An 11943-nucleotide genomic window follows, 5' to 3' on the forward strand; every position below is an offset into this window, starting at 1 on the left:
TTTTTACTGCATTATATTTACTATATTTGGTAATATACAACAGGAACAATAATTCCTAATAAAAACAGGGGGTACTGTTGCACTCTGCTTTCCACTTTTTGTAACACATGCAAATATAGGGGTTATTAAAATGCTTTTTTACTGTACTATACTATATTTTGTGATATGAGTGCAAATGTTTAAATGGCTCTAATAATGTCAAAAATACATATATTTTGGTTTTGTGTTTCTGCATGGTGTTTGGATGTGCCAACACTGACTAACCCCACATTAGGAAGCCAAGCAGACTCACACAGACTTCAACAGTCGCACAACCACAATCATCTCAATTTTTAGCGTATTAAATGTCATGTTTAGCGGGATTTCTAGCGAACTTGTCTATTCCTGTATATTTGTCCGGGAAGTCATGCACAGCCTCTGCAAATTCAGTTCAGCTGCGCGGTTCTATCAGATAAAGTGTAGACTGCAGAGCAGTACTCAGTCATGCGTTAACATCAACAGCCTTTGTCACGTTTGTTTTTTTTTCCGACAGTGTTTTTTTTTTTTTTGGCAGCATGGAGTTTTTCTGGCTGTGTGTGTTTCACGTTACTCAGCTGGTGTACGATTTAAGAGAATGCTTAGAAAAGAACATCACATCCCTCCCTGCGTGCACACGAGGGCCCCTCTTGAGTCCGACCACGTCCCGGGCTACATGCTAATAGAAGATGGATATCTCAGCCGTGGAGTGTGTGTTTAATTTAAAAAGAACTACTCACAGAGCCAAGTCCCTCACGGCTGTGGGCTTCTGCATGCAACGCGGCTAAAACAGCATGATATGGTTTGAAAAAAGTCGGTAAAACACCAACCTGAGATGTTATCAGAAGCCTCGCACCAAAGGAGGGATGACTTGAAAGCTGGAGTTCACCCAACCACCTGCCTGTGCTCATTTGTGTTAGCGGCCATATTGGTTTCATATACGTACATAATGCTAAGAATGCTACTAATATTCATTTCATAAGTTATTCAATAATTGGCGGCACGGTGGTCTAGTGGTTAGCGTGCAGACCTCACAGCGAGGAGACCATGGTTCAATTCCACCCTGCATGTTCTCCCTGTGCATGCGTGGGTTTTCTCCGGGTACTCCGGTTTCCTCCCACATTCCAAAAACATGCTAGGTTAATTAGCGACTCCAAATTGTCCATAGGTATGAATGTGAGTGTGAATGGTTGTTTGTCTATATGTGCCTTGTGATTGGCTGGCCACCAGTCCAGGGTGTAACCCCGCCTCTCGTCTGAAGACAGCTGGGATAGGCTCCAGCAACCGTCGTGAGGATAAGCAGTTGAAAATGAATGAATCAATGAGTTTTCCTCCTATTTTGTGTGGAAGTGGTAACTTTTTGGCTTTTTTTTGTCTTTCCCCACCCCCGTGCATGCGTGGGTTTTCTCCGGGTACTCCGGTTTCCTCCCACATTCCAAAAACATGCTAGGTTAATTAGCGACTCCAAATTGTCCATAGGTATGAATGTGAGTGTGAATGGTTGTTTGTCTATATGTGCCCTGTGATTGGCTGGCGACCAGTCCAGCGTGTAACCCCGCCTCTCGCCCGAAGACAGCTGGGATAGGCTCCAGCAACCGTCGTGAGGATAAGCAGTTGAAAATGAATGAATGAATGAGTTTTCCTCCTATTTTGTGTGGAAGTGGTAACTTTTTGGCTTTTTATTTTGTCTTTCCCCACCCCCGTGCATGCGTGGGTTTTTTCCGGGTACTCCGGTTTCCTCCCACATTCCAAAAAACATGCTAGGTTAATTAGCGACTCCAAATTGTCCATAGGTATGAATGTGAGTGTGAATGGTTGTTTGTCTATATGTGCCCTGTGATTGGCTGGCCACCAGTCCAGGGTGTAACCCCGCCTCTCGCCTGAAGATAGCTGGGATAGGCTCCAGCACGACCCTTGTGAGGATAAGCGGTAGAAAATGAATGAATGAATGAGTTCTCCTCCTACTTTGTGTGGAAGTGGTAACTTTTTGGCTTCTTATTTTGTGTTTCCCCACCCTCGGACATCTTTTTGTGGAGTTTACATGTTCTCTCCATGCATGCGTGAGTTTTCTCCGGGTACTCCGGTTTCCTCCCACATTCCAAAAACATGCTAGGTTAATTAGCGACTCCAAATTGTCCATAGGTATGAATGTGAGTGTGAATGGTTGTTTGTCTATATGTGCCCTGTGATTGGCTGGCGACCAGTCCAGCGTGTAACCCCGCCTCTCGCCCCCGAAGACAGCTGGGATAGGCTCCAGCACCTCCCGCGACCCTCGTGAGGAAAAAGCGGTAGAAAATGAATGAATGAATTCAATAATTGTTTGCATGGGTTGCGATGCTTATTGCTGTGCTTTCCATGGTTTTAATGGAAAACAAACACAATGTCGTAAATTAGCAAGGAGCTCACAGAGCGCCATGTACACCTCCAGGAGGCAATGTGGTTTCCTTTTTTTTTTTTTTTTTTTTTTTTATGACTTCAAGATGGCCGAGGACTTCAGAGGGGAAAGTAATAAGTGTAGCAAGGTGGATTCTTGCGGATGCGGAGATTTAAGAGCTTGATTTAAGGGAGCTGTCTGTCACCAACCGGCATACAAATTTGCTCTGAGGTGGATCTAGCATGCACGGGAGATTCCTGTCATTCATATATGTTACATGCGTGTGCAAGAATATGACCGATGGACGCTTTATTAAGTTTGCTTGCATGCATTTAAATCATAGCTTATTTAGCATTTCATATGCGTAACATTTTTGACTCCAAACTTCAGTTTTGAGTTGGCATTGACCGATGTGGCTTGTTTCACCAGGGCCCACCAGGACCACCTGGCCCCCAAGGTCCTCCAGGAGAAAAGGTATGCCAATATTATTATTATTATCTGTATTAAAGTGAACATAATATACTCAAATTAATGTTAAAGCCAGTCAAGTTCATAAACTAAGAGTGTTTATATGCTTTCATCAGGGGGAGCTCGGCTTACCAGGGCCAGCTGGAGTAGATGGAGAGATGGTACGTGGAGGAACATACATATAACGTACATATATTTATGGGTCGCCATTCATTGGTCCTTTTTTTGGGCGGGGGCCACCAGGGATTTAAAGGCGACATCGGTGAAATGGGACCACCAGGGGATCGAGGAGAAAAGGGAGAGATGGGGCTTTCGGGACCTGCGGTAAGCAGTCAGATACATTCACTGGTCAGTTTATTAGGTACACCTGGAGAATCCAAAAAGATATTCATTCATTTATTTTGTATCGCTTATCCTCACGAGGGTCGCAAGGGGTGCTGGAGCCTATCCCGGCTGTCTTGGGGCGAGAGGCGGGGTGTGAGTGTGAATGGTTGTTTGTCTATATGTGCCCTGTGATTGGCTGGCGACCAGTCCAGCGTGTAACCCCGCCTCTCGCCCGAAGCTGGGATAGGCTCCAGCAACCGTTGTGAGGATAAGCAGTTGAAAATGAATGAATCAATGAGTTCTCCTCCTATTTTGTGTGGAAGTGGTAACTTTTTGGCTTTTTATTTTTGTCTTTCCCCACCCTCGGCCATCTCTGTGTGGGTTTTCTCCGGGTAATCCGGTTTCCTCCCACATTCCAAAAACATGCTAGGCTAATTAGCGACTCAAAATTGTCCATAGGTATGAATGTGAGTGTGAATGGTTGTTTGTCTATATGTCGACCAGTCCAGGGTGTACCCCGCCTCTCGCCTAAAGACAGCTGGGATAGGCTCCAGCACCCCCTGCGACCCTTGAGAGGATAAGTGGTAGAAAATGAATGAATGAATGAGTTCTCCTATTTTGTGTGGAAGTGGTAACTTTTTGGCTTCTTATATTGTCTTTTCCGACCCTCGGCCATCTCTGTGTGGAGTTTGCATGTTCTCCTTGTGCATGCGTGGGTTTTTTCCGAGTATTCCGGTTTCCTACCACATTCCAAAAACATGCTAGGTTAATTAGCGACTCCAAATTGTCCATAGGTATGAATGTGAGTGTGAATGGTTGTTTGTCTATATGTGCCCTGTGATTGGCTGGCCACCAGTCCAGGGTGTAACCCCGCCTCTCGCTTGAAGACAGCTGGGATAGGCTCCAGCAACTGCCACGTAAAGTATAAAGTTTTTATTTTTCAGGGTGTGGATGGACAGAAAGGAGAGAAGGGCGACTGCAGACTGGATGACAACCTGGTGAGTGTCATTTCCTTACTGGGATGAGTACTGTATGTACTGTATTTCATATATAGATCATCATGTAGTATTGTATGTATATTAGCAATTATACATCATAAAAGACCAGACATCACAGCATCACAATGAAAGATGACGTTTCTTTACTCAGGTTCAAATGATTTCCCAACCGGGTCTTCCTGGCCCACCTGGTCCGCCTGGAGTACCCGGGTCCCCTGGAGCTATGGTGAGTTCTCATATCATACAATCATACTGTCAGTATTAGTAGTCATACAATAATTATGTTTTTCAGGGGTTGCATGGAATGCCTGGACCAAAGGTGAGAATAAAGTACACAACAACGTGATGATGAAGGTATGAGATGTTACTTGGTACTCATGTTCCTCTACTCCGATGCAGGGGGAGCCAGGATTTGGGATCAGAGGGGAGAAGGGTGACGTTGGTGCACCGGGGACAGACGTGAGTAACGGACTTGATTGTTGAGGAATCAAACCATGTTGTATAATGAATGTGTTTTTATGCTCCCACTGCAGGGATTGGACGGACTTCCTGGTTCACCTGGTTCTCCGGGCCTAGTGGGTCTACCTGGGGCTAAAGGAGAAAGAGTAGGCACCCTTAACACGTCTTCCATGTTATTGTATGAATCCATAGTGACATCATGTGTTGTGTTTACAGGGCAGACCAGGGGAACCTGGACTTGATGTGAGTATCTGGAGTTATGGAATATGATATTAATATTTTAGATATTTTTATCCTGAATTGTATGTTATGATGTCATTATTTACAGGGTTTGCCAGGCTCTATGGGAGAGAAAGGAAACAGGGGCGAACGAGGGGAGAAGGTTGGTACAAAATATGCAGAAATGTCAATAATTTATTTTTTTTTACACACACTTACTGTATATACTGATCTATTGCAGTATTTGGCTCCAATAAAATAAAATAAAATGAAATAATGAAATTAAATTAAATTAAATTAAATTAAATTAAATTAAATTAAATTAAATTAAATTAAATTAAATTAAATTAAATTAAATTAAATTAAATTAAATTAAATTAAATTAAATTAAATTAAATTAAATTAAATTAAATTAAATTAAATTAAATTAAATTAAACATCTCACAGGGGTGCTGGAGCCTATCCCAGCTGTCTTCGGGTGAGATTCAGGGTACAGCCAATCACAGGGTACATATAGACAAACAACTATTCACACTCACATTCATACCTATGGACAATTTGGAGTCGCTAATTAACCTAGCATGTTTTTGGAATGTGGGAGGAAACCGGAGTACCCGGAGAAAACCCACACATGCACGGGGACAACATGCAAACTCCACACAGAGATGGCTGAGGGAGGGGAAAGACAAAATAAGAAGCCAAAAAGTTACCACTTCCACACAAACTAGGAGGAGAACTCATTCATTCATTCATTTTCTACGGCGAGGGTGGTGAGGGGTGCTGAAGCCTATCACAGCTGTCTTTGGGCGAGAGGCGGGGTACACCCTGGACTGGTGGCCAGCCAATCACAGGGCACATATAGACAAACAACCATTCACACTCACATTCATACCTATGGACAATTTGGAGTCGCTAATTAACCTAGCATGTTTTTGGAATGTGGGAGGAAACCGGAGTACCCGGAGAAAACCCACGCATGCACGGGGAGAACATGCAAACTCCACACAGAGATGGCCGAGGGTGGGGAAAGACAAAATAAGAACCCAAAAAGTTACCACTTCCACACAAAATAGGAGGAAAACTCATTCATTCATTCATTTTCTACCGCTTATCCTCACGAGGGTCACAGGGGTGCTGGAGCCTATCCCAGCTGTCTTTGGGCGACAGGCGGGGTACACCCTTATTATGAAAATATGTATTTATTATCAATGCTGTGTATGAACTGCTGAGTTGTATTGTGTCATTCAGGGTGACAGAGGAAGCGTCGGAAAGAGAGGACTGAAGGGTCAGAAGGGAGAACAAGGTCCTCCGGGTCTGGACCAACCTTGTCCTGTGGTATGTGACCTCCACCGACACACACACACACACACACACACACACACACACACACCAACCTCTACATCTCCATCCGAGTCCTGAATCTATCTTTTCCGTTTTCACTTCTCTGCAACGTCTTTCCTCCGAGTTGTGTAACTGACTCTTGCTGACAGGGTTGTGATGACAAAAAAGATGTCTCTCGTGCGGAAGGAGCACTCTCTTCTCCTCCTCCTCCTCCTCTTCCTCCTTCTGCCCCTGTGGCCCTTTGTCCTGTGGTACGGTATTTCTGCTCTACAGTATTTCTGTTTTTCCTTCCTTACCTCAATCACAACATTTTATGTGTACTCACTAATAAAGACTATTGAATATTAAAGTGGATTTTTATCTTCTTTTATCTAAAAGTGACAAAAGAGGGAAGAAATTATTAATTTTTTTTTATCCTGACATACAGTATATGTATAATTTCACACATCGAATATTAATTACTTTGCGTAACTTTAGGATTAACATTATATTAACACCTTATAAACAGTAAACAAACATATATAATAACATTTGCTGATTTTTTAAAAACATTCTACAGTCATAGAAGATGAACTATATATAAATATATTCAATAAATATAATGTATTAGCTTGTTAATAAGCATTTTCTGTTGTTGTGTCCATGCAGGGACACGACGGGTTGCCCATACCAGGCTGCTGGCACAAGGTACGGTTTGTACTGGCATCCTGTATAGATATTAGCCTTGCATTATGGCTCAGTGAGATTGGAATGTGTGTGCTGGTTTGATACCGGGAAGACTTACACTGAGTTTAATGCATGGGTGTCCGAAAATATTTTTTCATTGAGAAAAATGTCAGGATTTCACCTCATGTTTTAATTTCTTAAATCTGTTAAAACTACTGAATTGTAGGTCAGGCACTGCTAAGGAATTATATATTTAAGGAAAACAGCCTATATTGCAGTTTTCTATTATATAGTAGGTGATAAGACAAAAAAAACATATTCGCCGGAATATAAGACAGATTAAAAAAAATAAACTCTCGTGGTCTGGAGATATACTCATGCCAGTCAGAGCTTTTCTTCCTGGCACTCACACACGCTAGTGACCTGCAGAGAGGTAGCCGCGAGCCACAGTTGTCATTTTAATTTTAAGATAATGGCGATCAGTGAAGCAGAGTCATTGTACACCAGCTAAGCAATATACAAATATCAAATTGATTATTATTATATTATGATATATTATATTATAATAATAATAATATAATAATAATAATAATGTTGTTAGTATTTATATTATTTAAAAACTCACAATATAGACAGTATATATATCATTTCTATATCAGTAAAATAACCTATAATAATAATTACTATTACTATTAATAATAATAATAATAATATTTACTATTATTATTATTATAGGTTATTTTACTATAAATAACCTAAATAACCTAAATATAAACCAATATATAAAAAACTGACAATACATACAGTATATACGTATATCATTTCTATATCAGTGAAATAACCTATAATAATAATAATAATTACTATTATTATTTTTATTATTATTATAGGTTATTTGAGTAAAATAACCTATAATAATAATAATTACTATTATTATTTTAATAATAATTACGATTATTAATTATAATATAATGTTATTAATATTAATATTATTAAATATTATATTATAATATTATTATAATTAATATTAGTATTATACAGTATATATCATTTTTGTAAAATAACCTATAATAATAGTAATTATTATTATTATTATTATAGGTTATTTGAGTAAAATAACCTATAATAATAATAATAATCATTACTATTATTATTATAGGTTCTTTTACTATGAATAACCTATAACCTATATAATAATAATAATAATTATTATTATTATTATTATTATAGGTTATTTTAGTGATAAAGAAATGATATATATACTGGATATATTGTGAGTTTTTTTAAGTGGTCATCATTGGCTGATAATCTTGATCGAGGTGTCGTACTTCAAGATTAGTAGTGTGATGTTTTACCAGTCAGAGACCAGATGTTGGACACCCCTATTTGTTTTTGTTTTGGTATGACTAAGCAACTAACCGTATCCCCTCTGTTGTCTTCTTTTGCAGTGATGACTAACCAGCAGCATGGAATCTGTACATATTGTTATGGTATATATTGCAACTGATTACCTTTTCATTTTTATATAATATATTGAAGCATGGACGCCTCCATGGTATTATAAGAACTCCAGAGATCCATGTTGTTTAGAAAAAAAAAGCAGCCACGCTTGAAGGAACTGAACTGGAAGCGGGACCAGATGCATCGTGTTGGGAGTCTAAAGTGTCGTTACTAACAAAGGCTGACTGACACGGGCTGATTGGATGCTTGGATGTCTTTTTTCCTCTCTGTTTTTCCGAAAAAAGGAGGAGATGGCGAGGCAGAAGCTTAAACGTAAGCGTCTCGTTCAGCCGTGAGGGCCTGCTTGGAGAACAGGAACACTTTAAGGAGGCGGGAGCTCAACATGCACTGCCTTGGTGTCACGGTGAACACTTAAAAGGCTCCTTAATGGAGACTCTCCAGGAGGGGGGCGACAAATCCACTTCCACGATTCCCCACCACCCCCTGGGATGCTGTGGCTGATGAAGGAAGGATTGACAGCACGTGCAGTATTATGCTTGGGTATTACGGGAAGAATTAACTGCATAATTACGACGTCTTTTGCAGGCTTTTTACTGATTTTTTTTTTTTATTCGGCAGTAGAGATGTGCTTTCTCGGCCAGTTACATTTTGCATTCCTATGCAGTTTTTTTTGGGTTCTTTTTAATATTTGAAGTAGCCATGACAGTATTGATGGTAAACCAGTGCACCAATCAACAATCTGTATTTTTGCCTTAAAACTGGTGTGTCCCATGGTTTGGTTTTTATTGGCCCGTGTTTTTTTTTTAAATATTTGAAGTAGCCACAACAGTATTGATGGTAAACCAGTGCACCAATCAACAATCTGTATTTTTGCCTTAAAACTGGTGTGTCCCATGGTTTGTTTTTTATTGGCCCATGTTTTTTTTTAATATTTGAAGTAGCCACGACAGTATTGCTGGTAAACCAGTGCACCAATCAACAATCTGTATTTTTGCCTTAAAACTGATGTGTCCCATGGTTTGGTTTTTATTGGCCCGTGTTTTTTTTTTAATATTTGAAGTAGCCACAACAGTATTGATGGTAAACCAGTGCACCAATCAACAATCTGTATTTTTGCCGTAAAACTGGTGTGTCCCATGGTTTGTTTTTTATTGGCCCGTGTTTTTTTTTTTTTTTTTTAATATTTGAAGTAGCCACAACAGTATTGATGGTAAACCAGTGCACCAATCAACAATCTGTATTTTTGCCGTAAAACTGGTGTGTCCCATGGTTTGGTTTTTATTGGCCCGTGGTTTTTTTTTTAATATTGGAAGTAGCCACAACAGTAGGTAAACCAGTGCACCAATCAACAATCTGTATTTTTGCCTTAAAACTGGTGTGTCCCATGGTTTGGTTTTTATTGGCCTGTGGTTTTTTTTTTAATATTTGAAGGAGCCATGACAGTATTGATGGTAAACCAGTACACCAATCAACAATCTGTATTTTTGCCTTAAAACTGATGTGTCCCATGGTTTGTTTTTTATTGGCCCGTGTTTTTTTTTTTTAATATTTGAAGTAGCCACGACAGTATTGATGGTAAACCAGTGCACCAATCAACAATCTGTATTTTTGCCTGAAAACTGATGCGTCCCGTGGTTAGTTTTTTATTGGCCCGTGGCACATCATAGACACAAAACAAAACCCCTCTCAGGCACAATGTACAGAAATGCAAATATAACATTTTTGGCCGTTTTAAAAAATATAATGTCTTTCATTATTTCTGGATTTTTTTTTAGTATGTCGCCATTGATGGAAAAAGTTAGGACACCCTTTTTCACTTATTGACCGATCAGGAGATTTTCATTCTTTTGCTTCGCTGTTGCTGCTGACTTAAATGTGTTGTTTGTATGATAGTTTCGAATGAATATTAGTCATTTAACCTGAGGAACTAACCGACTAAAGTATGACATTTGGGTCAGTTATGTGGATTTTTTTTTATTTTTTTATATGAATGTGTGTGTGCCTTATTTGAATTTCCGACAAAATGTTACAGAACCTTTATTGGTTGGTGTTTGCATCACATTTACTGGATATTATTAATGTGTTTAGAGTCGGGCTTCCTATACAGTGTATGTAAGGTTTTAAGACATACTGTACTGTGATGATTATATAAGAATAGGGGCTAAATTAAAAAAAAAATAGCTAACTACTTTGTTCTGGATGGGTACTGCAACATGCATGTGTCTGTTTTAATTAATATCTCTCATATATAGTTTTATTATGAGTCACCATCTGGCTGAGATGCTCAGCCGTCTAGCCAAGGACTGGTTGAAACCAGATCAGACCATTACACCACTAAATAGTTCAGGGGACTCTATTGGACCTTGCTTGACCTTGGCTGGTGGGCTGAACGTTCTCTCCAACGCACATTGCAATTCTTTGTATGCAATCCAGATAAAGTACATTGTTTTATTTTGTATTAAAATGTTTTTTTTTTGTATTATTAATCAGGATTTGAAATCACCAAAGTGCCAGAGTCCCGTTATTCTTTCAGTGCATCCAATTGACTTTATGTACATAAAGTTTTATTCACGTAATTGTACCAGGAAGATGTTGTGTATTCTTAATTATTTGATTTTAGTCATATGAATGGTTGAATTGTTTTCTCTGTAATGCACACTTTTTTTTCGATTTGACTGGAAGCTGTCAACATTTGATTTCCTCCCCAGATCACTTTTAAGGCTTAATGGAATCTTTAACATTAGCCCAACGACTGGATTGTTTGGTGTTGTAGCCAGTAATCTAATATCGCAGTATTAGCTTAACTTTGGGAGAATGTTTGGGTGTGTATTTGGTTGTAAGAGAATTAAGCTATTTTTGTAATTGTTGTTGTTTAAATATATGTATGTAACTTGGTCAATTTAACATGCAGACTAAAATAAAAGTATGATTTCATGCGTTTTTTTTTGTCCCGTATGTCTTAGAAGTATAAATTATTAGACATGAACATGACAATTTGAATATGATGATTGTGCAAATGCATACACGCTAATACAGATAATAATGAGTTTTTGAGCTATGGAAAATGTCAACACAGAGAAATATTATCATCTGCTTATAATTGTTTACATCTACTTTAAATCTGCATTCTGATTTTCAGTTTCAAATAAAGCTGGCGTGAAACATGATATTTTTTTCTTCGTGTTTGTGTTTGTCAAATATGTGAGTTCCTGAAATAAAACAGAATACTTCATTTTTTTTTGTTTTTTTATTCAATAATTCAGTCATCCATTTCTTTTCTGTCTGATTATTGTAGTACATATTCAGTAATAGTTAGCATTTTGGTAGTGTACTGCCATGCATAAGTAAAAGCAACAACAATAATAAATAATTTTTATATTTATATAATGACAGCTTTGTTTATCATAGACAAGTGGTAGTCAAAGTAATGTATCATGGTTACATTTAAAACATTTACTTTAATTTTCTATTTTATTCTATTCTATTTTATATCTATTTCTAATATATATTATATTAAATTAAATTATATATTGTTATATTATATTATATTATAATAATATAATATAATATAATATATTATATTATAATTATTATATTTATTACATTTATTATATATTT

General features: G+C 38.2%; 1 protein-coding gene across 2 annotated transcripts in view; it reads left to right on the forward strand.

Annotated features, from left to right (window-relative positions):
* col23a1b (collagen type XXIII alpha 1 chain b) overlaps nucleotides 1-10487 on the forward strand; it is a 149432-nt gene extending 138945 nt beyond the window's left edge. For both annotated transcript variants that reach the window (XM_058063255.2, XM_058063252.2), the window contains 14 exons: nucleotides 2819-2863; nucleotides 2974-3018; nucleotides 3101-3181; nucleotides 4126-4179; nucleotides 4331-4405; nucleotides 4472-4498; nucleotides 4579-4638; nucleotides 4713-4784; nucleotides 4855-4881; nucleotides 4967-5020; nucleotides 6106-6192; nucleotides 6348-6449; nucleotides 6847-6885; nucleotides 8313-10487. In XM_058063255.2, coding sequence (XP_057919238.2) covers nucleotides 2819-2863; nucleotides 2974-3018; nucleotides 3101-3181; nucleotides 4126-4179; nucleotides 4331-4405; nucleotides 4472-4498; nucleotides 4579-4638; nucleotides 4713-4784; nucleotides 4855-4881; nucleotides 4967-5020; nucleotides 6106-6192; nucleotides 6348-6449; nucleotides 6847-6885; nucleotides 8313-8315 — 771 coding nt within the window. In that variant the 3' untranslated portion in view covers nucleotides 8316-10487. The remainder of the gene's footprint in view (nucleotides 1-2818; nucleotides 2864-2973; nucleotides 3019-3100; nucleotides 3182-4125; nucleotides 4180-4330; nucleotides 4406-4471; nucleotides 4499-4578; nucleotides 4639-4712; nucleotides 4785-4854; nucleotides 4882-4966; nucleotides 5021-6105; nucleotides 6193-6347; nucleotides 6450-6846; nucleotides 6886-8312) is intronic.
* The last annotated feature ends 1456 nt before the right edge of the window (nucleotides 10488-11943 follow it).

Source organism: Doryrhamphus excisus, linkage group LG22, assembly GCF_037039965.1.
Source record: "Doryrhamphus excisus strain RoL-2023G ecotype Guam linkage group LG22, RoL_Dexc_Guam_v1.1, whole genome shotgun sequence".
In the NCBI taxonomy this organism is placed as follows: Eukaryota; Metazoa; Chordata; class Actinopteri; order Syngnathiformes; family Syngnathidae; genus Doryrhamphus; species Doryrhamphus excisus.